At 45.5% G+C, this 26,377-nt stretch overlaps 2 protein-coding genes across 5 annotated transcripts in view; both read left to right on the top strand.

Annotated features, from left to right (window-relative positions):
* The first annotated feature begins 3,750 nt into the window (after positions 1-3,750).
* C5H18orf32 (chromosome 5 C18orf32 homolog) lies at positions 3,751-7,171 on the top strand. Its single transcript, XM_073343516.1, has 3 exons — positions 3,751-3,861; positions 5,033-5,286; positions 6,247-7,171. Exons 2-3 carry the CDS (start codon positions 5,059-5,061, stop codon positions 6,319-6,321), a joined length of 303 nt encoding a protein of 100 aa, XP_073199617.1. The 5' UTR covers positions 3,751-3,861; positions 5,033-5,058; the 3' UTR covers positions 6,322-7,171.
* A 5,954-nt stretch (positions 7,172-13,125) lies between these two features.
* Positions 13,126-26,377, top strand: part of DYM (dymeclin) — a 389,955-nt gene continuing 376,703 nt past the window's right edge. For all 4 annotated transcript variants that reach the window (XM_073343511.1, XM_073343514.1, XM_073343512.1 and 1 more), the window contains exon 1: positions 13,126-13,288. The gene's annotated coding sequence lies outside the window, so the exon portion shown is untranslated. The remainder of the gene's footprint in view (positions 13,289-26,377) is intronic.

Raw genomic sequence — 26,377 nt, 5'->3', positions numbered from 1 at the left:
AGCAATATTATTTTAGCTTTCATAAATGAGAACAGTAGGTTGAATAACTTGTAGTTGTCTTAGTTGAGGCAGGAAATTTAGTTTTGCATATATTGAATTTATTGCTGAAAGATGGCTATACATTTCAGTAGATTTAACTCTTCTGTTTACCCACAAACCAGTGCAGCATGTGCCGTGTTGGTGCAGATTTCTCCATCCTGTCCCAACAGTTTTTCAATCATGTTCTGTGGGAAGACCACTTTTAGGAGGTGACAGATGCCAAGGATCAAATGGGCATCAGGGGAGCACATGGGTACATTATGATGGTTTTCTGTGTAGATAGCTGTCCCATCATGAGCATGGACTGAGTCCAACCATTTATTTCACCTAGGCTGCTAAACAGTTTCTCATTAGTTACATTGGTTACCAATGACCAGAGCTGGATTTGAGGTGATAATAGTTGAAAGGCTTCCAATCCCCTGATCAGTCTTGTCCCTGGTGTATTTGTATTCTTGGAATAGATTAATTTGCTTGTTAACCTGCAGAATTACTCTAAATAGCACCATTTGACATCTGAAGTCTTGCATTTTTATTGTAAAAACAATTACATGTTTGGGATTTGTTAGTATTATGACATTGTTCATTTTTATATTGTCTACAATGCAAACATTCAGAAAAGGTTTTTCCTGAAATTAGGAATTATAATTCCTAGCCTGTTTTCTCGTAATCTCAGTAGTCTTCCTTTCTATTCTCCCCAAAACCTTGGGGAAATTTAAAGTATTTACATCTCTCATGTAGCAAAGTTTGAGGAATATATTTGATCTAAAAACACTGTACTCAAACTGATATTCTGAGTTGTACTGAAGTAAATGTGTGGACAAAAGCTAACTGATTGCTATTAGATCTATTTCTTCTACAAAATATAAAAATTACAAGTCAGCCTTTAAGGTGAAATCCTAATTTTAAAGCAGAGATGGGCAACTTTAAGGTAGTAAAGGGGCAACAAAATCCACTAAAAGCCTTTGGTGGACTATATAATCAATATTGATTTATTTTTAGTTTATTGCGTAACTCAAATGTTTGACGGTACAGTACGTTAGCATACAGCTAATTATTCAGTGTAAAACCAAAGTTCTTAATTTAATTTAAGAAAACATTTAAACATCTTTCATTAATATTTTTCAATATGCAGAAGAGCAGGGGATTAATAAATGAAAATAGCAACGTAATGTTTTTTCTCGGCTTATTGTTACAGTATCTTACAGTGAAACTTGAGGGTGAGCCTCAATGTATATATCAAATTACCTCTATCAATTTTAGTGCATCTAACTTGTTAAGATGGCAGAGTGTTTTCGTCTGTCAGTCAATTCCTTTTGTTTGACTTCAAGTGATTCAGTGTAGAGAAGTTACTTTCACAAATGTAAGCGCTTCCAAACAGAACAGTTTCGACAACCACTTTTTCAGATTTGGGAAACAGGACTCTGAAGCAGTTTCCAAAACTGAATATCACTTTCAGGGGCTGCACCCAAGAAAAAAAAAGCCTGCAGTTTGCAGATACTGTTGCAATTCAGAAGGCTGGTCATTGACAACAGCTGCAAGTGGATCATTAAAAAAGATCAGATGAGGCTGAAAACTTGTAAAATTTGTTGATATTAAGCATCATTTCAACATCAGTAGTGTACCTGCTAAACTGACTTGCATTTGTGCCATGCTGCATGCAAGTGCAGCATGTTGTAAAGTGGACAAAATCCAAATGCAACAGCTGAGTCTTTTGAAAAGTGCACCTTTGCTTCTGAAACTATCCAAGTGATCAATGAGGTCTGACAAGTCTGGTCCATGCCTTGCAATTGCAGATTCCAATAATTTAGAGGTTCGTTTGTCGATAAAAAATACCATATTGAAAAGAAAAATGGAATATTCCAGCTTTTCCAGGAACATCTCAGTATCAAAACTTGCAGTGTTTTTCAGAAAAGCAATTATCTCTTTGAAGTGCAAGAAACCTCTCAAAAAGCATTTATCACAGTTCAGCCATCACACTTTGCATCCACTTCTTTGAGAAAAGCCACAAATCTGTGAAGATACAGTGATGTGTTGCCACTTCCAATCAAGTTTGTAACTCACAATCAGGTTCATGTTGAAACCTGACCTTTAGTTCACTCACAGCAGGTGCTCCATCTGTAACAACAGCCACCAACTTTTCAAAAATCTGCAACTGCCTCAACTACACCGAAAATATCTGGACCCTTTGTTATGTGTAATGAGGTTACCTTTTTTAAGTTCTTCGTGCAGATGAAAATTACTATCAACCCAAGAAGTGCACAGCCCCTCCCTCTAACACAGGAGTGGGCAAACTATGGAGTGCTGGGTAGGAAAGGCTGTGCATCCCCAAACAGCCTGGCCCTCGATCTCTATCTGCCCTCCACTGCCCCCTTCAGAACCCACCACCGATCCAACCCCCCCAATCCTTGTCCCCTAACTGCACCCCTGGGGCCCTACCCCTTATCCAACCCCGCTCCCTGACCCTTAACCACACTCTGCCCCCTGACAGGCCCCCTGACACTCCCATGCCTATCCAACACCCCTGTTCCCTGACTGCCCTCCCCACAAATCTCTACCCCATCCAACTGCCCCCCTGGGACACCCTGCCCCTTATCCAACCTCCCCATCCCCTTAACATGCTGCCCAGAGCAGCATGTCTGGCAGCTGCACTGCCCAAAGCCAGCCATGCTGGCGGCGCAGTGAGTTGAGGCTATGGGGGAGTGGGGACAGTGGGGGCTGAGGCCTCACTGAAAGAGGAAGGGTTGGGGTCAGGGCTCCTGCTTGTGTCCCACTTTTGCGTTTTGAAAAGGTGGTAACCCTATTCCCATTTCCCAAGCATTGAACAGCGCTACTGGTATGGTGCTAATGAGACTGACCTCCTTTATAAAGTGCTTTAAGGCAGCTCTTGTCAAACTGTGGTCAACAGACCACTCCATTCAAGCGGTCCACAGATCATTCCCTCTAAGGTGCGCGCCTGGGTGGCTGCACAGAGAGAACGGCCATCCACCTAATTAGTGGAGCAGCACAGGTGTGCCTTCACTAATCAGGTGCCTGGACCCTGGAGAAGACACACATGTCAGGTGAGGTGGTGGCCTTGGGGGAAATAGGGGGTAGGTGAGAGGGGGCAGTGGGTGAGAAGAGGGACTGGGGGGAATTTGGGACGTGCAGGGCTGCGGCGGCCAGAGAAAGAGGCGACTTTCCCCAGCTCCGGGGCTGTGGTTGCTGTGGAGAGACCCCCCTCCTTCCCAGCCGCGGCAGGGGGGCAAGGACACATCCGTCGCACTAGAAAGGTAAGAGTACGGCTATTAAAATATCAGTTGTGTGCTTTTATTTGTAGAACAACAACAACAAAAAAGCGTATTAAGGTTTTTTTATCTAGAGCTTTTATCCAAAGCGCTTTACAATAGTTTGTTCAGGGCACACGCATTTAGAAAGGCCCTTAAGGGGTCCGCCAACTGTTTCCAGTTCCCCGGCGGCTCAGCGGAACGGGGGGGTCGGGGGCCCGCTCCGCTCTAAGCCGCCTCCGGACTCTCCCCGGCCGCGGCTCTCGGCGCTCCCGGCCGGCTCGAGACACGGCGGGCGGGGGCAGAAACGGTCCGGACGCCGCAGCTTTGGCCGCTGACGCTTTGCCTCTGGCGTCCTGGCGGTTGGCGGCCACGCCCACCCCTCATGTTTTTGCGCACGTGATCAACGGGGCTCCTTTTCCCATTGGCGCTGGGCCGGCGACGTCATCAATCCCGTCCGGAAGGCGGAAGTGAAGAGGCGGCTTCCGGCGCGGCGTCGCTCACAGCCCGAGCGGTGCTTGGCTGCGGTTGGGGTCGTCGCAGGAGGAGGAGCCGGCAGGTGGGTCCGTTGCGGTCAGGGAGTCCCTTGTCCGTCCCCCTCCCTCCGTTCATAATGGGGGGGCGGGCTGTTCCCTCTGCCTCCCCGCGCCTCCTGCCGGGCGCCGCCCCTGCGGGAAGGGGAGCTGGCGTCTCCCTGGTGGCTTCCCCCGGTGTAGGGAGAACCCCCCACGCCCGCCGTCCCTGCCTGAGCTCCCGCCCCACCGGCTTGTCCCTGCGCGGATTCCCTCCTCCCCTGCCTGCTTTCCTCGTTCCCCTCCTTTCTGGTGCCCTGGACGCCCTCCCCCCAAGCCTGTGACCCCCGTGCGAGGTGGAGGCGGTGAAAGACGCCGGGCCCTTCTTGCCCTATGCCCAGGGTTGCTTCTGGCCTTGTGGAGGTGGCTGGGCCCCTGGCGTTTTTTGTGCTTATCCTTTCCCCCCAGCTTCTGGAAATAAATCCTTTTAGGAATGTGTGTGTCATAAACAGGAAAAGAGTTCATGTTTTTGTTGGTTGGTTTCAATCCTTTGTGCTGGTTTTCTAATAGAAAACTTCTCAGTCAACAATTCCAGCTTTGTGGCTGCAAAAACAAAACAAAAAAAACCTCTTGTGTAAAAAGAATACTGACCTTGAAACCATCTGGCCATTGAAATGTAATGCATGCCAGTTCTGGTCTTTGCTGGAAGACTTTTTGGGAGAAGGGGTGTCTAGACACACATTGATTGCTTGCATGCATAACTTAATGGAAGAGTTGGGATCGACTGAGGTTTTAACAAAGATTTCCTCTATCCACAATGTTAAATAGAATTTATGAAAACAAAGAATTTAACACTGACTAAAATCCCTTCCCCTTTCCGTTGCTCAGCCTTCACTTTCTTATTTCATGAACTCTCTATTCTTAGTCTTTTAGACAGCACCTGAATTTCTAATATAAAGAAATAAGCAGGGAAATCTTCAGGTCCCCTTTTTACAACATGAAGAGGAGGCAGAACAGGGTGACTAAGATCTTCACTGTTTCTATTGTATAAGCTGTTGGAAGGATGAATAGTAAGCAGAAGACATGTTGATCTAAATTAGAGACTGGCTTCTTAAACTTAAAGCATTGCAAAGATTTTTATAAGTTTTTTTTTTAAGACTTTTTAAAATGTCAGTCCCTTGGTTTTCAGTGCTATTTTATTGCCTCTTGTATCAACAGATTCTGTCAGAGGATTGGAAAGAACCATGGTGTGCATTCCTTGTATTGTCATTCCAGTTCTGCTCTGGGTCTATAAGAAATTCCTTGAGCCATATGTCTACCCTATAATTTCACCTTTCATTAAGCGCATATGGCCTAGGAAATCTGTGCAGGGAACACTGGCCACCAAACAAGGCCAAGGAGACAGTACTGGAACTATTCTGGGGACTTCAACCACAAACCTAGGCCCAACAGATGATTCTGGAATGTATAAGGTAAGTAATATATTTTAATGCATATGGGAGGGAGGTAGCTAAGCATGGAATCCCCAAGTAGAGCACCCTATAACAATCCAACCTGGAAGTCACAAGGGCATGGTGGATTGTTTTGGGGGAAATTCAGATATGACAGAAAAGGTTGTGAATGTCTAACCAGATACAGAGTAACAGCTGTGTTAGTCTGTATTCGCAAAAAGAAAAGTAGTACTTGTGGCACCTTTAGAGACTAACAAATTTATTTGAGCTTAAGCTTACGTGAGCTACAGCTCACTTCATCGGATGCATTCAATGAAGTGAGCTGTAGCTCACGAAAGCTTATGCTCAGATAAATTTGTTAGTGTCTAAGGTGCCACAGGTACTACTTTTTCTTTTAACCAGCTACAGTTTTCTCAAGTAGGAAGAACAATTGCCCCAAATCAACCTCTGAGACCTCTTAGAGAGAACAGAATCATTGTAGAATGGCATGCTCTATCCCAGCTATAGCTAATAATTCTGCTTAAAAACTTTTACTTTTCCACTCCAAAAAATTCAGGAATTAAATCTTAAATGACAGATCATCTGATGCATTAAGCAGAACAGAAGCCAGTTTCCTGTACTGGCTCTGCAGTCGCGGTAAACAATAGTGTGTACTGACCAACATGTTTCAAGTGCTGTGGTTTTTTTTTAACATGATAACATTTTTGTACCATAATTGCACTTTAATATCCAAAGAAATGGGCATAAGCTCTTCTATATACATTTTTTTTCCTCTGGCCTTTTAGAAAGTAAGAATTGTATATAAGGCTTTACCTAACTTTTTTAAATTTCAGTCTGTTACTGCAAATTTCTCAGAACTGAGGCAGATGTTCTGAACTTGTCTCTTCATTCTTTCCTCCCCAACTAAACTCTAGGGTTCTGAATGTGAAGAATTTTTTTTTGACATGGGTTCATGGTACTATCATTTACTTCCAATTTCAGATTGAAAGCAATGGGGTCGCAAATGGATTCACTACGGAGGGATCAACGGAAGTTTCTGACAAGAAGACTGATTAAAGGAACTTGTTCGTTAGGAGCTTCTCATTGCTGCACAATGTGAACTGGTGATATTGTTCCCTCTTTGAGATTTGGTGGCCCTTCTACCTGAAACGAAGCATGAGTTTGTTGCAGAGGGTTTCCTCTGCCACTGAAATGTGTGAGTTTAGCAGCTTTCTCTTTAAGATGTTTGAGAAGTTGTTTTAAACTATTCTTATTCCTTACTACATTTTCCTCACTGAAATTCTCTGCATCTGTAATGCAGTTCAGATGATATGGTTAGATATCCTAGATTAATTTATTTTTTATCAATAAATGAAGCTTTACATGGTAAATGTGTTAAATTCTTATAGTTGTCTTGTAATTCATCTAAAATCTATGTATTTTACAACAGTTCCTGAAACTCAAACTTCATTGTAGCTCATTACTCTGCTCTCAGAGCTGCATGCGAAAGGTTAGGGTTTCATCCAATATAGTTTGATGGAGTAATGTGCAATCTCTTGCTCTAAGAGCTATAACTTTCCCCATCTCTGCTAAACATGTTATGGATTGTACTGAGGACACCTGCGTGTTTCTTGGCAATGCTCTGAAGAAAATTTATAAAAGAGATCTCCACCTGGTAACCAATAAGCTAGAATAGGTGCAGTATTTACAGGATATATTTAGTTTATTGGACGCAGAAAGCAAGCCCGGAGGAATGGCAGGGACATAGCATGAGAGAATTACTACTTTGTGCAAGCTGCTGTAGTTAAGATGGTAGATGTCAGAATTGTAAAATTCAGAATGAGTCCAGAAAAATCTGGTTAACCTGCTTGTGTAACTTAACTAAAACAAACTGGCATTTTATTAAAACATTTGTTTCTTATAAAAATGTTTCTAGTTTCGTTTTCTTTCTAATTTAAAATTTTTGTTCTTGTAATGGAAAGGTCTCAAAGCTCAGGGGAATATTATATAGACCGGGACCCCACCACAGGGATGGCATCTGAACAGCTTGCTTTGTTTGTGGTGGCTTCCTGACTTCTCATGCTGTGCCAGGTCTGACCCCCAATAGAAAAAGAGGCTTCCTGTCCTGCTGTGCTTCATTAATGGAAACTGTGCTGTTTTACATGCCTCTCAGCTCTGCAGAGTGTAAAGGTAATAGTCCCTTTCTGTATACCTCTCCAGTGCAGGTGGGATACTGTTCTGTTTGGAGTGGTACATGAGTTGAGACAATTCAGAGGACAGAAGCAATAATGACCCATGGGTGGAGGGGCTCCTACTGAAGGGTCCAAAAATGCCATCAGTCTGGAGAAGAACTATTTTGGGTGGTTCATGGAGGGCATAACTAGGAGTAATGGAATGAAAATAGGAAAAGTTACTGATGTATATCAGGCTCTGGCCCACTCTTCCAATGCATGTGACTGGAGCCCCATCTCTTGGGATGTCCTAAAACTGAACTTGAAAAGATAATAGGAAACATTCTTGTATGACTAATACATGGTAGAGGGGAGGGGGAACTGAACTTCTTATTTTAATATTCCACTTAACAGTTGATTATTTTATTCTGTATGGCACAGGTAATACCTGTAGTTAAAGTTCCACAATAAAACCCTGTTGCAGTTTTTTATAACTTTGCCAAACTTCAACCATTGAGATTGAAATTTTCCATGCTTTAGTGCCTGTCTCAGCCTGAACTCTTTGTTAACTTTAAAAAAAAAATGGTTCAGCTGATTCCAAGAATGAGATTAGGGGAAAGTGTTGTTTTGGCCAGGTTAAATTTTTTTGCACCCATTTTGTTGAGAAGCTCTAGGGCTAATGAGCTTTGGAGCAGGGACTTGAAATTTAACCCGAGTCTCTTGTTCCTGTTGCTGTCCCTGTGAACACTTGCCCAAGTTATAAGCCTTTGAAAGATCTCAGTATGCAGATAATCAGACTTGTCGTGTTGGCTTCACAGTTCTTCCAAAGATTCCATTTGTGTTGAGCATGCTCTAGCTCAGGGCTGCAGGGGCCATGCAGGACCTTCCCTGCAATGAAGCTGCTAGGAAAAATTACATTCAAAACACTAAGGTTGCAAAGTCAAGCATTTGTAGGCTAGGAAATGACACTTGTTGCAGAGGGTAATGGGGTGAGGAGGGGAACATGGCCTCTAGTGGCTATAGAATCAGATGAGGCAACGGCTCTGCCCTGAGGATCACAGGTGAAGGCAGAGTCTCTGCAAGCAGGAATCCATAAAACAGATTCTACAGAGGGTGCTGGGGCTGATGCTGAGGTTGGTGGGTTTGTCTGCAGAGTCATGGGTTATGGTTCACACATTTCCCTTCTGCAGTCACTCCTCCCTGCTTCTCTTAGGCCTCCTGGATTTCTTGGGAGGCTCCCACCTAGATTATTACTATTCACTCAGCAGAAGCATGATACTTAATTGAATAGATATTGATGGATACAATAGAAAATCTTAAAATAACGTGCTACATAGCTATATACATACACACACTGGATGTTGCCAGAAGCAGGGTAAGTGATCAGATGTAGTATGCCAAATCTTATGTTCCTATCTCTGTAACAGTTGCTTTTCCTTCCACTTTTTATATTTATCTGAATTCCCATGAATTGAAAGTACTGTACTATTATCAGAAAATGAAATTAGGCCAAGACATTAAGGAATATCCCAGAATATCTCAAGAGGTAATGAGAAAAGCCTCTGGCTATAAGCAGAATTAATCAGAAGCATGACAACTGCAATATTATAGTTGTTTCCAGTCTTATAGGAAAGTGGGTGTTTTATGAATCCATGAATAGGACCCAAGTTCTGTGAGTCAAGGTTATAAATGTCCCAATGTAAAGGACTGTGTATGAACAATAATGATTTAAAAACTAAAATTTAAACAAGTTAAATAGACATTGACTGATGGAGTCACATCACTCCACATTGGACTGTGAACATATCAGATCTTATAAGCTAAACATGGATGCAATTAGTTAGCAATTAAATATGAGACAACCAAAGAAAACCCAAATCCTGCAGTCAGTAGTGTATGTGATGCAGTAGGTAATATCTGCAGTGTTTTTGTAATCCTATTGGTCCCAGAATATTAGAGAGACCAGTTGGGTGAGGTAATATCTTTTATCGGACCCATTTCTGTTGGTGAAAGAGACAAACTTTTGAGCTTACGCAGAGCTCTTCTTCAGGTCTGGGAGAGGTATTCAGAATGTCACACTTAAATGCATGGTGGGAGCTCGAAAGCTTGATCCTTACACCAACAGAAGTTGGTCCAACAAAAAGATATTATCTCAGCCATCTTGGCTCAGTAGGTGATAGTCTAGTGGGCCCCTGTACTGCTGGTGGTTTTGGAGGAGACATACAATTGGGACTCCAACCACACGAGATCATTAAGATCCCATAGTACTTTTCGCATGAGTTTGCTTTAATTCTGATGTCCTGACTAAATTAGCTATACTCTACCTACTTAAATTCCCCTGTAGAATCAAGGGGATACAATTTTTTTCTTTCCATCCTAAAATATGGTTATGCACTGTTAAACAGCTCCTGTGTTCCACCCCTAAGGTAATGGCATTTATTGGTGGATGAAGCAATCCCCAGTTATAGTTTGAGTATTTTAGAATCTTTTAACTAACAGGTGCAAAGTAAATCATCCTGGATCTTGTTATCTGGGATCTCACTCTTGGGAGCATTTATTAAACAAAACACCCCTTGGCTGCTCTCCTGCCAACATCGATACTGCTGCTTCTTGAGGATGGTTTAATTATGCTGAGGAGAGAGCTCTCTCCCATCGGGGCTACATGGGAGATCTTACAGTGGTGCAGCTGCAGCGGTATAGCTGAGCTGCTGTAAATCTGTAGTGTAAACATAGCCTTAGCCCCTGTCCCTAGGTCAGGATAACAGCACTTTCCTATCTCACTGGGCTGTTGCGATTCTGAAGTGCTCTGGTACTATAGTGATGAGAGCTGTATAAGTACTTTAGATAGAAGATTAGATAGTCTTTCTTAAAGCTTCAGCTCCTGGAGTCACATGGTAAATGAGAATATTGGCATTTGTTTAATAGAAAGTTTTTCTAATAAACTTCTCACAGTTGTGAAAGAAAAACATGAAAAAATAGATTCTAAGGACAGAAGGGACCACTGTGATCTTCTAGTTTAACCTATTATAGCCGAGGCCATATACCTGCATTAATTCCTGTTCAAAAATAGAACACATCTTTTCGAAAAACATCTAATCGTGACTTAAAAATTGTCAGCAGTAGAGAATCCACCACAATCCTTGGTAACTTTCTCTGTTAAAAAGTCCAGTATGAATGCTAATAGTTTCAAAAACCAGAATGCAAATAAAACAAGTCCAAAGTGTATTCTTTAAATTGAATGAACCCAATCTCTTGAGCTTGTCTCACAATTTTTTAACACATCAGGTTGTTAATACTGCCTCTCTCTTGTTAGGTTTTTATACCAGTACTCTCTGGATGACTTCTGCTGTCTTATGTATCTTGAACATTAATTGCAAGTTTAAAATTCAGGCCTGAGCCTTTCCCTTTTCTCTTGGCTTATGCCCTACCCTGTGATTTAAGACCCCTTTACCAATATTTAAAGCATCTTATATTAAGGGTAAATTACACCACACCCTGGAGATAAACTTTAAGGCACTGACAGTAAGTCAACACAATTTGTAACACAGCAACATGGAGAATACGGCAAGGAAAATTTGCTGAATAATGCAGTAGGAAAGGGCGTTCAGGTCATGCTCCTGAGGCAAGGACAGTTCTCTCTCTCCCCATTGCAAGGGAGAAATGCCTGATTCAAGCCCCTCTCTTGTCCTCCAGTGAATGGTAACTGGGGTAGATTTCCCTGCCTTATGGGCACTACCCGGGGTAGGTCCCCCACTCTCTCCCTGCCCTCTTCTAAGGGCACACTACCTCGGGCAGGTTCCCACCCCTTCCCTCCACTCCCCTTGGGGCACACTACATGGGGCAGGTCCTCCCACTCTCCCTGCCTAGGGGCACACTACCTGGGGCAGGTCCCCTCCCCTCTCTTCCTGCCCTCCCCCTGAGGGCACACCACCTGGGGCAGGTCCCCCGCCCTCCTCTAGGGGCACACTACCTGGGGCAGGTCCCCTCCTCTCTCTTCCTGCTCTCCCCCTAGGGGCACACCACCTGGGGCAGGTCCCCCACCCTCCCCCTAGGGGCACATGACCTGGGGCAGGTCCCCTCCTCTCTCTTCCTGCCCTCCCCCCTAAGGGCACACTACCTGGGGCAGGACCCTCCTCTCTCTTCCTGCCCTCCCCCTAGGGGCACACCACCTGGGGCAGGTCCCCCGCCCTCCCCCTAGGGGCACACGACCTGGGGCAGGTCCCCTCCCCTCTCTTCCTGCCCTCCCCCTAGGGGCACATGACCGGGGGCAGGTCCCCCGCCCTCCCCCTAGGGGCACACGACCTGGGGCAGGTCCCCTCCTCTCTCTTCCTGCCCTCCCCCCTAAGGTCACACTACCTGGGGCAGGACCCTCCTCTCTCTTCCTGCCCTCCCCCTAGGGGCACACGACCTGGGGCAGGTCCCCCGCCCTCCCCCTAGGGGCACACGACCTGGGGCAGGTCCCCTCCCCTCTCTTCCTGCCCTCCCCCTAGGGGCACATGACCGGGGGCAGGTCCCCCGCCCTCCCCCTAGGGGCACACGACCTGGGGCAGGTCCCCTCCCCTCTCTTCCTGCCCTCCCCCTAAGGGCACACTACCTGGGGCAGGTCCCCTCCCCTCTCTTCCTGCCCTCCCCCTAGGGGCACACAACCTGGGGCAGGTCCCCCGCCCTCCCCCTAGGGGCACACGACCTGGGGCAGGACCCTCCTCTCTCTTCCTGCCCTCCCCCTAGGGGCACACGACCTGGGGCAGGTCCCCTCCTCTCTCTTCCTGCCCTCCCCCTAGGGGTACACCACCTGGGGCAGGTCCCCCGCCCTCCCCCTAGGGGCACACGACCTGGGGCAGGTCCCGTCCCCTCTCTTCCTGCCCTCCCTCTAGGGGCACACGACCTGGGGCAGGTCCCCCGCCCTCCCCCTAGGGGCACACGACCTGGGGCAGGTCCCGTCCCCTCTCTTCCTGCCCTCCCTCTAGGGGCACACGACCTGGGGCAGGTCCCCCGCCCTCCCCCTAGGGGCACATGACCTGGGGCAGGTCCCGTCCCCTCTCTTCCTGCCCTCCCCCTGGGGGCACACCACCTGGGGCAGGTCCCCTGCCCTCCTCTAGGGGCACACGACCTGGGGCAGGTCCCCTCCTCTCTCTTCCTGCCCTCCCCCTAGGGGCACATGACCTGGGGCAGGTCCCCTCCTCTCTCTTCCTGCCCTCCCCCTAGGGGCACACCACCTGGGGCAGGTCCCCCGCCCTCCCCCTAGGGGCACATGACCTGGGGCAGGTCCCCTCCTCTCTCTTCCTGCCCTCCCCCTAGGGGCACACGACCTGGGGCAGGTCCCCCGCCCTCCCCCTAGGGGCACACGACCTGGGGCAGGTCCCGTCCCCTCTCTTCCTGCCCTCCCCCTAGGGGCACACGACCTGGGGCAGGTCCCCCGCCCTCCCCCTAGGGGCACACGACCTGGGGCAGGTCCCGTCCCCTCTCTTCCTGCCCTCCCCCTAGGGGCACACGACCTGGGGCAGGTCCCGTCCCCTCTCTTCCTGCCCTCCCCCTAGGGGCACACCACCTGGGGCAGGCCCCCCTCTCCCCGTTCGTGGACGCGCTCAGTAGGAGTTAGGCAGGCTGCTCCTCCAGCGCTCACGCAGAGTCTCCCCCCCCCGCAGAGAACTACATTTCCCAGCATGCTCCTCCTCGCCTGGCGCCGGCCGCGGACGGACGCAGCGGGGGGAGGGGAAGCTGCGGCGGTGACGACGTGGAAAGATGGACGCGGCCTGATCCCGGCGGAGCCGCGGGTGTGTGGGGTGTCCGGAGAGCGAGCCAGCCCGGCAGCCGCGCGGGGAAGGGCGCGACAGCCGCCGCCCCTCACCCCCTCTCACGGGAGCGGGAGCCAGGTGAGTCTCCGCCCCCTTTCCCCCCTCCCAAGGTGCGGGCTGAGCATCTCTGGGGAGAGGGGGTGGTGCCTGGAGGGGCGGCTTAGGGTTGGCTGGGGCTCGAGACGTGGGGCTGGCGGTTGGTTGTGTCTGGGTGGGGGTCGCTGCTGCCCGGGAGATGGCGGTTGGGGGGCGGGGGCGGTGTCAGGGGTGAGGGGGGGGAGTAGGACTGGGGGTTGCGATGGGGGGGGGCGGGCGATAGCGGGTGGCAGGTGGAGGAAGAAGTGGTGTAATGTAAGAAACTGCTCCCTGTCGGAACGTGCTACACCTGATGTAGCTAATTCCTACAGCGAGCAGTTTCTCACGCTGTCGGACTGTGCTACCCGGAGCAGGGAGGGGTAGTGAATTGTTGCCATTAGCAGTTACTGGTACGTAGGGTTGTTTTTATGTGCAGACGTGCCCTAATTTACTCAAACTTGACAGTGCTGTAGGGTGAAAGCATAAAGCGTTCAGCTTCCAAACGACCCTGCCTGGATTCATTGCAGTGGGATGTGGGACAGGTGGATAATTTAAACTCTGAATTTCGTTAGGCTTGGCCTTCAGTATACTTCTGTGCTGGTGCGATCTCCGACCGTTCTAGTTTGTCACCTTGGCAGGCATGCACAGGCAGCAAAGCACTTGTCCTGTTGCCTCGACTGAGAAAGGGGTTTCTGATCAGAGGGAGTGTAGATTCCAGGGAGCTCCTGTGGCAATAGCTCATTGCAGATGAAAGGGCTTGTTCACAAAGACATTTTGAAGTCTGTATGGTAAAGATGAGCCAGATGGGTTTGTCTCCATGCAGCTATATTTTATTCTCTGGGGGTTGGGTAGAAAGGAGAGAGAGAAGTATTTTGGATTTCCTCTTTCCCTTACTGAGGGCCATCTATGCTCACCTGAAATTTTTCCTGGCAGAAGTAGTTGCTATCTATTTATTACAGGTCAAAATATGGCTGCCATCCCACAGAGACATTGGTGGTGGTGGAGGTTAGAAGAGGGCAAAAAGTCCTTTCCCTCCCCCCCCCCCCAAATACTCCCATGCATGTGGAAGCTGTAATGTTGCGGCTGCCTGATGGCAGATGGGTAGGGGCAGAAGGCACTACCAGCTATACCAGAGGTGGGCCAACTATGGTCCGCAGGCCACATCCAGCTTGCAGGACTGTCCTGCCCGGCCCCTGAGCTCCCGGCCAGGGAGGCTAGCCCCCGGCCCTTCCCCCGCTTTCCCCCCTCCCCTGCATGCGAGGTGGCAGCACGGCTTGCGCCCGCCCACCTCCCAGGCTTTCCAATAAGCCTGTCTTGCTGGTCTGAGCGGCATGGTAAGGAGGAGGTGGGGGTTGGATAAGGGGCAGGAGGTCCCAGGGGGCAGTCAGGGGACAGGGGGCAGTTGGATGGGGGGGAGGTTTTGGGGGTGGGGGGGATGGTGTGGATTGCACTCTCAGCAAATTTGCGGATGATACTAAACTGGGAGGAGTGGTAAATATGCTGGAGGGGAGGGATAGGATACAGAAAGACCTAGACAAATTGGAGGATTGGGCCAAAAGAAATCTGATGAGGTTCAATAAGGATAAGTGCAGGGTCCTGCACTTAGGACGGAAGAACCCAATGCACAGTTACAGACTAGGGACCGAATGGCTAGGCAGCAGTTCTGCGGAAAAGGACCTAGGGGTGACAGTGGGCGAGAAGCTGGATATGAGTCAGCAGTGTGCCCTTGTTGCCAAGAAGGCCAATGGCATTTTGGGATGTATAAGTAGGGGCATAGCGAGCAGATCGAGGGACGTGATCGTTCCCCTCTATTCGACATTGGTGAGGCCTCATCTGGAGTACTGTGTCCAGTTTTGGGCCCCACACTTCAGGAAGGATGTGGATAAATTGGAGAGAGTCCAGCGAAGGGCAACAAAAATGATTAGGGGACTGGAACACATGAGTTATGAAGAGAGGCTGAGGGAGCTGGGATTGTTTAGCCTGCAGAAGAGAAGAATGAGGGGGGATTTGATAGCTGCTTTCAACTACCTGAAAGGGGGTTCCAAAGAGGATGGCTCTAGACTGTTCTCAATGGTAGCAAATGACAGAACGAGGAGTAATGGTCTCAAGTTGCAGTGGGGAAGGTTTAGATTGGATATTAGGAAAAACTTTTTCACTAAGAGGGTGGTGAAACACTGGAATGCGTTACCTAGGGAGGTGGTAGAATCTCCTTCCTTAGAGGTTTTTAAGGTCAGGCTTGACAAAGCCCTGACTGGGATGATTTAACTGGGAATTGGTCCTGCTTTGAGCAGGGGGTTGGACTAGATGACCTTCTGGGGTTCCTTCCAACCCTGATATTCTATGATTCTATGACGGTCAGGACACAGGGAGCAGGGTCGTTGGATAGGAGATGGGATCCCGAGGGGTCAGTTAGGGTCGGGGGGTCCCGGGAGGTGGCAGTCAGGGACAAGGAGCGGGGGGGGTTGGATGGGTTGGGGGGCCTGTCAGGGGGCGGGGGTGTGGATGGGGGTCAGGCAGTCAGGGGACAGGGAGCAGGGGGGTTGGATAGGGGTTGGGGTCTCGGGGGGGGCAGTTAGGGGCGGTTGGTCCTGGGAGGGGGTGGTCAGGGGTCAAGGAGCAGAGGGGGTTGGGTGGGTCGGGGGTTCTGAGGGGTGCAGTCAGGGGGCAGGAAGTGGGAGGGGGAAGATGGGGGTTGGGGCTAGGCTGTTGGCGGAGGCACAGCCTTCCCTACCTGGTCCTCCATACTGTTTTGCAACCCCGATGTGGCCCTCAGGCCAAAAGGTTTGCCCACCCTTGAGCTATACTGAGCACCCTAGAGAAGCCATGCACTGTGTGGTGTGTATACTGCTACATCTACTCTATACTGGTGAGGGCAACCCTCACTTCACAGTGCTCCTGGTGGTCCCGAGGCTTCCGCTCGCTTCCACCAGCACAAACACCCCTCCTACCACCACTGCTTGAAGATGTACCACCTTCTCCTCCTCCACCCCATTGTTCAAGCTTTAGAGCTATAACTGGGCCTGCAGTTGGTAAAGTGCTCATGATCTCTATAAAACATGGCGTAGAATGATTATAACTGTTGCTACTGAGGATCTCAAACTCAGACAGACCTAGTGGGGAGGCAGAGTGTTCTATTGAAAAAACAATGTGGTGGTTTCAGTGAGGTGAATAGCTTTTTAGAGGTTCAGGATTCTCCCATGAACAAATAAATGAGCCAGTGAAGCAGCCTCACAAAATAAACAAATCTATCCTGCTATTTACATTAGGAGCATAATTGATGCTGAATACTGCAGCTGACAGAATGTGATCTAAACAAGTATCAGACAGATCTCTCTATCTTTCCCAGAGCTTTTGGCTCAGCTCTGCACATGCCTATCCCAGTCACACTCCCTGTTTTCATCTGGCTTCTCTCACTCAACACAAAATGAAATACACACAAGATGACATTTGGAAAGATGAGAGTTTCAGTTGATGAACCTGCCAGGTAATAGCTGCTGCTGCTGGAAATACAGCAGGAGAGTATACCAGAGAGGCCTTTGAAGAATTTACAAGGGGAATCCAGAAAGTTTATAACTTGGGATTCTGCAGAAAAATATAGGGAAGTGAGCCAGGATTTCCACTGACTTGCTGTGTAACCTTGGGCAAGTCGCATCACCTTGTGTGCCTCCAGTTTCTCCTCTCAGCTTTCCCCTCCTCTGGTCCAGGGGTAGCAAAGTGTGATGGAGGAGGGTACCTCTGGCCCAATTTGGTATGAATGTGACGGGACATCAACCTGAGAGCACAGCATGAGACAGTTCAAAGGTAGAAAACCTTTAGGGATGATTGATGCCTTGTCACAATTTGTTACCATTGTGAAATCCCCATTGTAAATGTGGACTCAACTATAGAGAGGTATTTTTCAAAATATAAAACCTTTACTATTGTAACAAGATATATAAACAAGAACATTTTAGTTTTCATTCCAACAGTTTATTTAAAAAAAAAAAAAAGCATCTGGACATATTTATAGATACAGTTATTAACACTTTTTTCTTTACTGAAATGTATAGTACTGTTACATTTCTCTACTTCTCATTTATATTTCAGCAGTGTTATTTGAAGAAAACCAAAATACTCCTCTTAACAAAATCATTCTACAATGTACATTTTAGTTAAATAGCTGAACTATGAACACTTGTTGCATCTGTACTCTTTCTTCCTATCAGTCAGGTTTTTTTCATTGATTCCCTCTGGAAGGAGTGCACATGTGCCCACCTCTTACAAGAGTCGCACTGCACCTTTGATAAGTAATAGATGAGAAAATTAAATCACAAAACTAACAATTGTACAGATCATTTCAACTAACTGGTAAAAGTTACAAAATAATATTGTTTCAACATATAATCACTCAAGATATGACTATCAGCAGCAGTGGAAATACTTGCTACTGTGGAATTATTACAAAAATCGTGATCCTTAGCAGGTTATTACGTTGGGACAATATGCAACTGGCTACATCTTCAGCCATGAGCTTTGTTCTTGTACTGCACATAAAAATATTCTTCTTACTTTTCTGCTCCGATATATGGTGTGTGTTTCTCATACCATTTTGTGTTTCCTACCATCATGCCATCTTTATTATTTTTTTTTTTGCAAGTCACATAACTGCAGTATAAGCAGTAGTCCTCCACACTCTCTGAAAAAATCAATAAAATGTTGTCAAATAATGGTTATATTGTGACCAAAACTGTAAATAGAAGGCTTGATTTATTCATTAGTATCAATTACACCAAAAAAATTACTGGTTTGCAAATACTTTTCCTTTTTGGGGGTGGGGTGTGGGGCTCATAGTTGAAATTTTATTTGGAGCCTCACTCTATGATTTTCCAAATTTTGGTTTACTGCTGGTGGTCTATAAAGATATCGACATAGATTTCACTGCTTGATCAATAGCAACCATTCACTCCCACCACATTTTTAATAGTACTTACAGACATTATTCATGCAGATTCACCATTAGAGAATCAAATATGTGACATATCCCATTGTAGGTGTATTAAGATAATTCTTTGTGATATGACTTTATTCCATTCTTTCAGTTATCTTCCCATATGCTATGGGCCCATTAAGTATATGTAACAAAGTTATTAGCTGACTCTTTCATTAAAAGAATTGCTATTTTTCTTCTAAATGTAGTTAGAGCCGCTTGTAGTTTCTATAGTACTGTAGTCTTTATACTGTAAATATGTTTCTGCAAACTAATAACACTTCTAATTGGAAAAAACATCATAATCATGTATCATTAACAATCAATATTGAACATCTGGTACTGAATACCTTTAGGATTAGTGGTCCACAGTTGTGCCCATCACTTTGTCTCTTGTGTTCCGCTATTTTGGTTTTCCAATTCCCTGACAGTTTTGCTGTTTGTTGGTAGAGGAAAGACCTGAAATTTGAAGGAAGTACAGTAGCCAACTGTATAGGAGGGTTTTGCTTTTTCTTGCAATTTCTGTACATGTTTTGTAAACCTTTCTTTCTCTGCTTGCAAGGACTGAATGATCACATGTATGCACTTGGTTTCATATAATTGTATCTGAGTCTTATGCTACATATATCACTTGCTTTGCTGTGGCCAGTGTTGCTACTAACACCTCATAACTCATGCTAAATGCTAGTATTTTGTGACCAATTTGTTAGTCTCTAAGGTGCCACAAATACGCCTGTTCTTTTTTCAGTGAAGTAGTTAGCTGTGCTCAAATCTCACAAGTTCACTCAATGTCCATTATTAAGCACAAGTGCATGGTGTTTCCATTTCTCTTTGTCGCTATCTGGAAGATATTATCCTCATTGTAACAGTTTTTAAAAACAATTTTCACAATAACAATACATGTGAATTGTGAAAGTAAAAATCACCTCCAATCCCTCAGGAATTCTCTTTCATATGTCATCTCATTACCCAAGGGGTCAATTATTACCAACTCTTTGGTTTCCATTAGTGTTATCTGTAAGTGAACATGCATCAACGTATGTTGTTGGAAATATGATAATTGCAACAATTTTCTAATGATTTTTCTAAACATTGCATGCAGATCTTATCATTGGTAGTGTGTTACTAATACACAAGAGAAAATCCTATTGTTAGTTCCTTGAATACAACAGTGCAGACTATATTCTTTATATTTACATTGCAAACAGAATAACACAATCTCTGCACTAGTGTTTTATTTTCTAAACTGCAGAATTTCAAGATTTACATTACAGTTCCATTTTCATTTTCCATGTATTGAAGTTATTAAAAGCCCAGTATAACAGGAAATTATGTCACTGGTACACAGCTCTATTTGAATCCTATGTAATAATATATTAAGTGCAGATAATCGCAAAGTATAACATTGGAAAGCATCTTACCACAATAACCCAGTGATTTGGAGAGTTGAAAGGAAGCACGACTATATCACTTCGCAGAATTCCACTCTGTGATCATTGAAAGAAGAATTAAAAATGCAGTTATATTTGCCTGTGAAGCAAAGCAGTCAGTGTGGATTACATTGTATTTCCCAATTTCAGGACATGCTTACTATTACTCATTCCCCAACATAGCATAGTATGATGGGGTCAGGCCTGATGGCTATAGGAGAGTGGTGGAAGGCAGGTATATTAGCCCCAGGATAAACAGGCCCCTTTTCCCTTGGAAACTGAGCAGGGGTTACTTCACCATAATTGGGACACCTGGGGTAAATCAAGGGGCTTGTCAGAACCTATTAAGAGCCTTCCCTCCAGCCAGCTAGAGGTGCGTGATAGGAGCTGTGGGAGAAAGGCGTACCACTGGAAAGGTGGGTGTGCAGACGCTGACAAGCACCAGGAGGGAAACCCCACAGGTGCAGAGGCAAAGGGCAGGGGAAACACTGCCCAACAGGGCGAACAGCCCTTCCAAACCCTGGAGGTCTGAGGGAAGAAACGCCACCAGAGGGGAGAGACTGAACTGGGTGTCTGGTCTGTCGCCACCACGTCTGGAGGTGTTACCACAGACTAAGAGCCTCCCCTCCCGCTCCCCCCGTCAAGGGGGCTGGGAGGAACCCTGCTCAGGCAAGGTGTGCACAGCAAGCCCAGGGACATGGGGAAATTCTGAGGGAGAGAGGAATACTCCCGCCTGCCGCTAAGTGGAGGTGGGAAACCCACCGAGGAGCAGAATGAACTCTGCCATAATAGTTTTTACTGTTTCTTAAGACTGTGCTTAACTGCCTTTCTGAAAATGGGAATTGCCCATGTTGGGCACGAAAGCTTGTTAACATTTACCTTCTCCATTTTCATTTGGCTTGCTCTGCCTGACAGAATGCTAGTAGCAACTACTGAGGAGATGGCTTTTACACTCCAGGAAATTGTTAATGTGGCACACAAAAAAACACAATGCAATTCATTTTTTAAAAAAGGGCATGGAAAAAATCCTTACTGTTACAAAAAACATATGTAAGATAGTTGACAAATCTTACGTTTTTAAGACCGCATGCGCTCTGTTGTACTTACTTTAAGAACTGACTAAGCAGTGCATATACTTGTGTTGCTATCATGGCTGCACTGAGCTGTATATCAAAACTCTGTACATGTCACGGATTGTATCTCAGGTATATACCTCAAATTACTTCTGAGTACATGTTTGGCAGCAGTAAGTACAGTGAGATGCAGCAATTAGAGGTTTGTATTCACAATTCCAGGCTATGTGCAGTTAAACATGTCTTAGCACATATTCATCTGATAGTTTGATAATTGATATAATTGCTATTTCCATGTAGCATCACAATAAGTGGCCTATCTTTCCACTTGCTTTCTCGACCACACAACACAGATACGCATCAATAACCTACAACAGATGTTGAAAGAATAGTTAACATTTGAAAACATCTGAGCAATCAATCCAGTCACCTTCTGTGTTTATAGCTATTTCAACGTATGTCATCGGTCAGTCATCTTTCTAGCATCAGGTCACAAAATGCAGCGTCATACAAACTGATTTTTCTTACTTTGGCCTCCAGTCTGTCCGCAATCTTGTGCGTCATTATGAATTTTACTCGAAAAAAACAAAACCAAATGCATATTACGTGCATGGTAATGCAATTACTTTTTTCCTCTGTTTGACCATCATGAAACCGTTCTTACATGAAAGCTATCGACATGCAAAGTGTTAACAAATTCTTTAAAAACAAATGTGTGGTAAGCAATACCTTTGAGAAACCATTCTTTGTCTTTATCATCCTCCATAGGCATGTCATCAGCATCACTTGGATGACTGCTTGCAACTTCTGCCACTACACACTCCTCTTCTTCTGTGTCTGTGACCTCTACCTTTATCACGTGGCTGTCGTGAGGCTTGTGAGATATATTGCCTCCCATTTCTCCTACCTCTTCTGAGGTGGCTGTTTTTACAGTGTCATCCACTACAGTTTCCATTTCCATGTTTTCCTGTGATCTGTTTTCAGCAGCTAATGTTGGAGGCTCTTTAAATAGTTTTAAATGGGAAATACTGTACATGGATCCTAAAAGTTTCCCTGAGATAGTTTCTAATTTAACTAAAAAAGAAAAGGAGTACTTGTGGCACCTTAGAGACTAACCAATTTATTTGAGCATAAGCTTTTGTGAGCTACAGCGAATACAGACTAACACGGCTGTTACTCTGAAACCTGTCTAATTTAACTGTTTTGCCCTCTACAGTGGTAACTTTGTATGGTCCACGGTAGGTAGGTTGCAGCGGCCCTCCCTTTCTTGTTTTCCTTCTCGCATTCAGTAACGTGACGCTGTCCCCAACCTCAAATGTTGTTTTCCCATGTTTACAAGTCTTAGTTTTGGCATACTGTATTTGTTGCTTTTCTTGTGCTTTAGAAATATTACTAATAGCCAGTTCAATGTCAGCATCACAGCTAGATTTCATATTTATGCTGTACTCTTTGTAGTATTCCTCACTGAGTTTCTCAAAATCTGTTGGCTTTGTAAACAAATAGAAAAGGAGTTGTGTTTTGTAAAATGAACAATCACAGAATAAACACATGCACCGGAAAGTTGATGGTTCTCAAAGACACTTACCATGTAATTGTCTGAGGCTTGGCCTGGCAATGTTGCTTCAAAGCCATACAGTAGTCAAAAGGGTGACATTTTGGTTGTTATGTTTGGTTTTGATTGCAAAGAAAATAAAATGTCACCAAGAAATTTGTCCCAATGACTCCCAGTGTCATCAGCCAACTTCCGCAATGCTCTGTAACAAATGAAGATGGATTATTTGTGGCGGGGAGGGGAAAGGACTGTCTTTACTGAGAGAAATTATATGCAATCCAAAGGGCGAAAAGAGGCCATCCTAGTGCATTGGTATGATTATTTTTTTCTTGAAATGCAAGACAATAGACTTGCAATTTACTAAAATTTTGAAGCAACTTGTAGCTTCTGTCATAGTGCATTCTCCTTGCTATTAATACTGTAATTTTCCCAGCCCTAAAATTACCTTTTAATGGATTTGTTTGTGTTTTCAGCCAATCCAGTGGTTTGTGGGTGCTATGGGCTGATGAAGCTACGTTGTATTCCCAATTTTTTGCCAATGTCTCGGTTATACTGAAAGAAAAAAAGTTATGCCATAAACTTTCCTTTGGACAGGTTTGGTGGCTAAAAAGAGACCAAAGAATAAAACGTTATAGCAACTCTGATGGGGTGACCAGCAGTAATCCTTGCCAAAGTTCATAGAAACTTGTTGAAAAAATGCCCATAAAGAAAAACTCACAAGGGCAATGAAGCCCATGTTCACTGTCAACTATCTGTGTTCTGAAAGTATGGTTTAAGACATAGTCAAAAACAACCTCAGAAATAAGTATTTACCTCATTAATGAATTCTGACCCACAATCTGTCAGTATATGCTGTGGACATCCAAATCACTGTATAATTTTGTACATTTTCTTTGACACCTCAGATGCTGACTTATTTCGAAGTGGAAATACTTCAACCCATCTTGTAGGATAGTTTGTGGCTGTCAGTATATACTGGTATCCCTTCTTTGTTGCTGGTAATGGTCCTATTAAATCCATTCCCACCAATTCAAAGGGCCGAATGACCTGTATGTAAGGGAACCAGTTGGAGTCATATTTTGGATTTCTCTTATTTCATATTCTCAATAAGCTCATAAGTAGTAAGCATACTGAACATTGTGATGTGGGTTACACAGCCACACTATCAGAATCTAATTTCCATTTGTAAAAACAGAATAAAAAGAAGTCAACAAAAAAGTAATATAGGAATACATATAAGAAAAATGATACAATAATAAACCTGCAGAAATACAGAAGTGCAAGGAGCAATAGAGCTCATTGTTGCACTCTGTTGTGCCACTGACATGCGTTGCGTTCGCTGGGAATTAAAGGCCTCGTGTAGCAATGGTAAAAATGGATAATAAGCAATTACCTTTGACTCTCTCTAAGATTTCTTAACGGTTTTTAAGGGAAGAGAATGAGACTTGATGTCATATATATGCAGTTCACACTAAGAACATTCCTAATGCTTTGACGCTGGAAGGAAGGTAAAAGGAAATTCTGAAGAAATTTAGTAGATGTCTCAGAGTTGAAAACTCACCTTTATGCTTTTCAGGGTGATATCCAGCTTTAATTCCTTTCTCACTTTCTGGCAATGCAGACATCGCGAAACCTAGTTTAGACGGAATAATAGGATGACATTAAAATTCTTGTATGAAAATATTATTGCAAGGGAAGGGATTGTACTTTTACAGCAAAAGTATAATTACTGTTCTTTGCAATGTAAATGTAAACTTTGTCTTTAAAATATAAAGTAAATATTCCAGGATTTAGTTTTATTCCGGTACAGACCCAATCGGCAATGTCTTTTGTCATCCCAGGCCAATAGTAATTTGTGTTCATGGCAATTGTCATTTTGACTATTCCTTGATGTCTACCCTGTGAGCTGTCATGATACTGTTCAAAGAGTTGTAGGGCTTGTTTCCTGGTGTGCACAACGACAATCTTGCTTCCTTTGGCGGAATGGAAAAGTGTCCCCTCTGATAATCAGAGAAGATGGAGATATGATGACATCACCTGCTGAGCTTAAGCAATTATCAGATATTTTCAAAGTCCTAGATTCATTATAAGGCATATGCATATACAAGATAGCTGAATACAGAATGGGTCATTCTGCCTTTGGTAAGGGGTGGGTGAGTGACATTTGTGAGCTGTAGCTCACGAAAGCTTATGCTCAAATAAATTGGTTAGTCTCTAAGGTGCCACAAGTCCTCCTTTTTCTTTTTGCCAATACAGACTAACACGGCTGTTACTCTGAAACATTTCAATATATGACTATAAGTAGATGTTAAATAAAAATGTTAAGCTAGAAGTCGTTGTTCAATGAACATTTATGGACTGTTGTTTGTAGGATACACTGGATAACATGCTTGAGAAATAAAGATACAATTTAGGCTTTTTTGGTAATATTTATATTTCATACTCTTCTCATATAACTGAGAAATACAGTTACAGTGCCTACATATGTAGGTGTGATAGAGTGCTAGGTAAGAAACCCTGAGTCAGCACTCTGTTCATAGCACCTCCAATCAGGCATAGCTGATTGGAGCTGATGAAGCAGCCCTGTGCCTAATTTGTGGGTGGGGCAGCAGAAAGGCTAATTAAGCCATTAGCCAGGCACAGGAAGGAAGTGGAAAGGGGGGAAAGAAGGCAGTGAGAAGGAGAGAGCAATTACTTTCCCCTTACTTGTGAAGGCGCTAGGTATGCTGTGAAGGTGGTAGGACTAGGGTTACCAACTTTCTACTTACTCAAAATCAAACACCCTTGCCCTGCCCCTCCTCTGAGGCCCCACCCCTGCTGGACCCCTTCTCCAAGGCCTGCCCCCCGCTCACTACATCACCCCTCTCTCTGTCGCTCGCTCTCTCCCGCCCTCACTCACTCGCTCATTTTCATTGTGCTGGCTCAAGGGGTTGGGGTGCGGGAGGGGGTACAGGCTCGGGGTGAGTTCTGGGATGAGGCCAAAAATGAGGGGTTTAGGGGGCTGGGGGTGGGTTGTGTGTGGGAGTGCAGGCTCTGGGGTGGAGCTGGAGATGAGGGGTTTGGGGTGCAGGAAGGTGCTCTGGGCTGGGGCCGAGAGGTTCGGCTGGCGGGAGGAGGATCAGGGCTGGGGCAGGGGGTTGGGGCACAGGAGGGGGTGAGGGGTGCAGTCTCGGTGTGGCGCATACCTCAGGTGGCTTCCAGAAGCAGCAGCATGTCCCCTCTACGGCTCCTGTGCGAGGTGCTGCCAGACGTCTCTGCGCGCTGTCCCATCCACAGGCACCTCCCCCACAGCTCCCATTGGCCACGGTTCTGGGCCAATGGGAGTTTCGGAGCCAGTGACTGTGGAAGGGGCAGAGCAGTGCACAGAGCCGCCTGGCTGCCTAGGAACTGGAGGGGGGGACATGCCACTGCTTCCGGGAGTCATGCGGAGCCACAGAATGCAGGGAGCCTGCCTTAGCCATGCTGCGCCGCTGACTGGACTTCTACCGGCCCGGTCAGCATTGCTGACCAGAGCTGCAAGGGTCCGTTTGCGACCAGGCATTCCGGTAGAAAACTGGACAGCTGACATCTGTAGGTGGGACTCAATTATAAATAAACTGCACAGGGTGTTGAACCAGAACAAGGATCAGTGCGTGGTTTGTATACCGAGACAGAAGTGGAACCGAGGAGGCCCTGTTGTGGTAGGCAAAGGAGATTTTCTTGGAAATGTGAAGAAAACTAATCCTAGTCCCAGTGAAGGTAAATTTAACACTTCAAGTAATCCCAGTGTTGCGAGATCAGGACCATCATGTATATGCTGAAGATTCTATTGTGTTCTGTGTATTTATTACATGAGAAAAAGAATTGCTTACCTTCCAAAGAAAAGTTGGCAGCAAATCGATGCAGGTTAAGTCTTCCTGCTTTATTCATTCCTTCTGGATGTGTCACTCCTTTTATATGCCAATAGCTGTGCAATTTTTTCCTCAAAAGATTTCACTGAGTATTGATCACAGAAGAGAACATTACACACTGTTTCATAGCTATTGTATGAAAAACCCTTAATGAAAGTCTGAGCATTTAAAAAGAAATCTT

This window comes from Lepidochelys kempii, chromosome 5 (genome assembly GCF_965140265.1).
Source record: "Lepidochelys kempii isolate rLepKem1 chromosome 5, rLepKem1.hap2, whole genome shotgun sequence".
Taxonomy (NCBI): Eukaryota; Metazoa; Chordata; order Testudines; family Cheloniidae; genus Lepidochelys; species Lepidochelys kempii.
Note: the sequence above shows the minus strand (reverse complement) of the source record. Positions and strands in the feature narration are given on the sequence as shown.

What these genes read in the sequence shown, in the direction of transcription:
- C5H18orf32 (XM_073343516.1), top strand. Translation starts at nt 5,059, where the DNA reads ATGGTGTGCATTCCTTGTATTGTCATTCCAGTTCTGCTCTGGGTCTAT. An exon ending in ATGATTCTGGAATGTATAAG is followed by an intron (nt 5,287 to 6,246) that starts GTAAGTAATATA and finishes TTCCAATTTCAG; the next exon opens with ATTGAAAGCAATGGGGTCGC.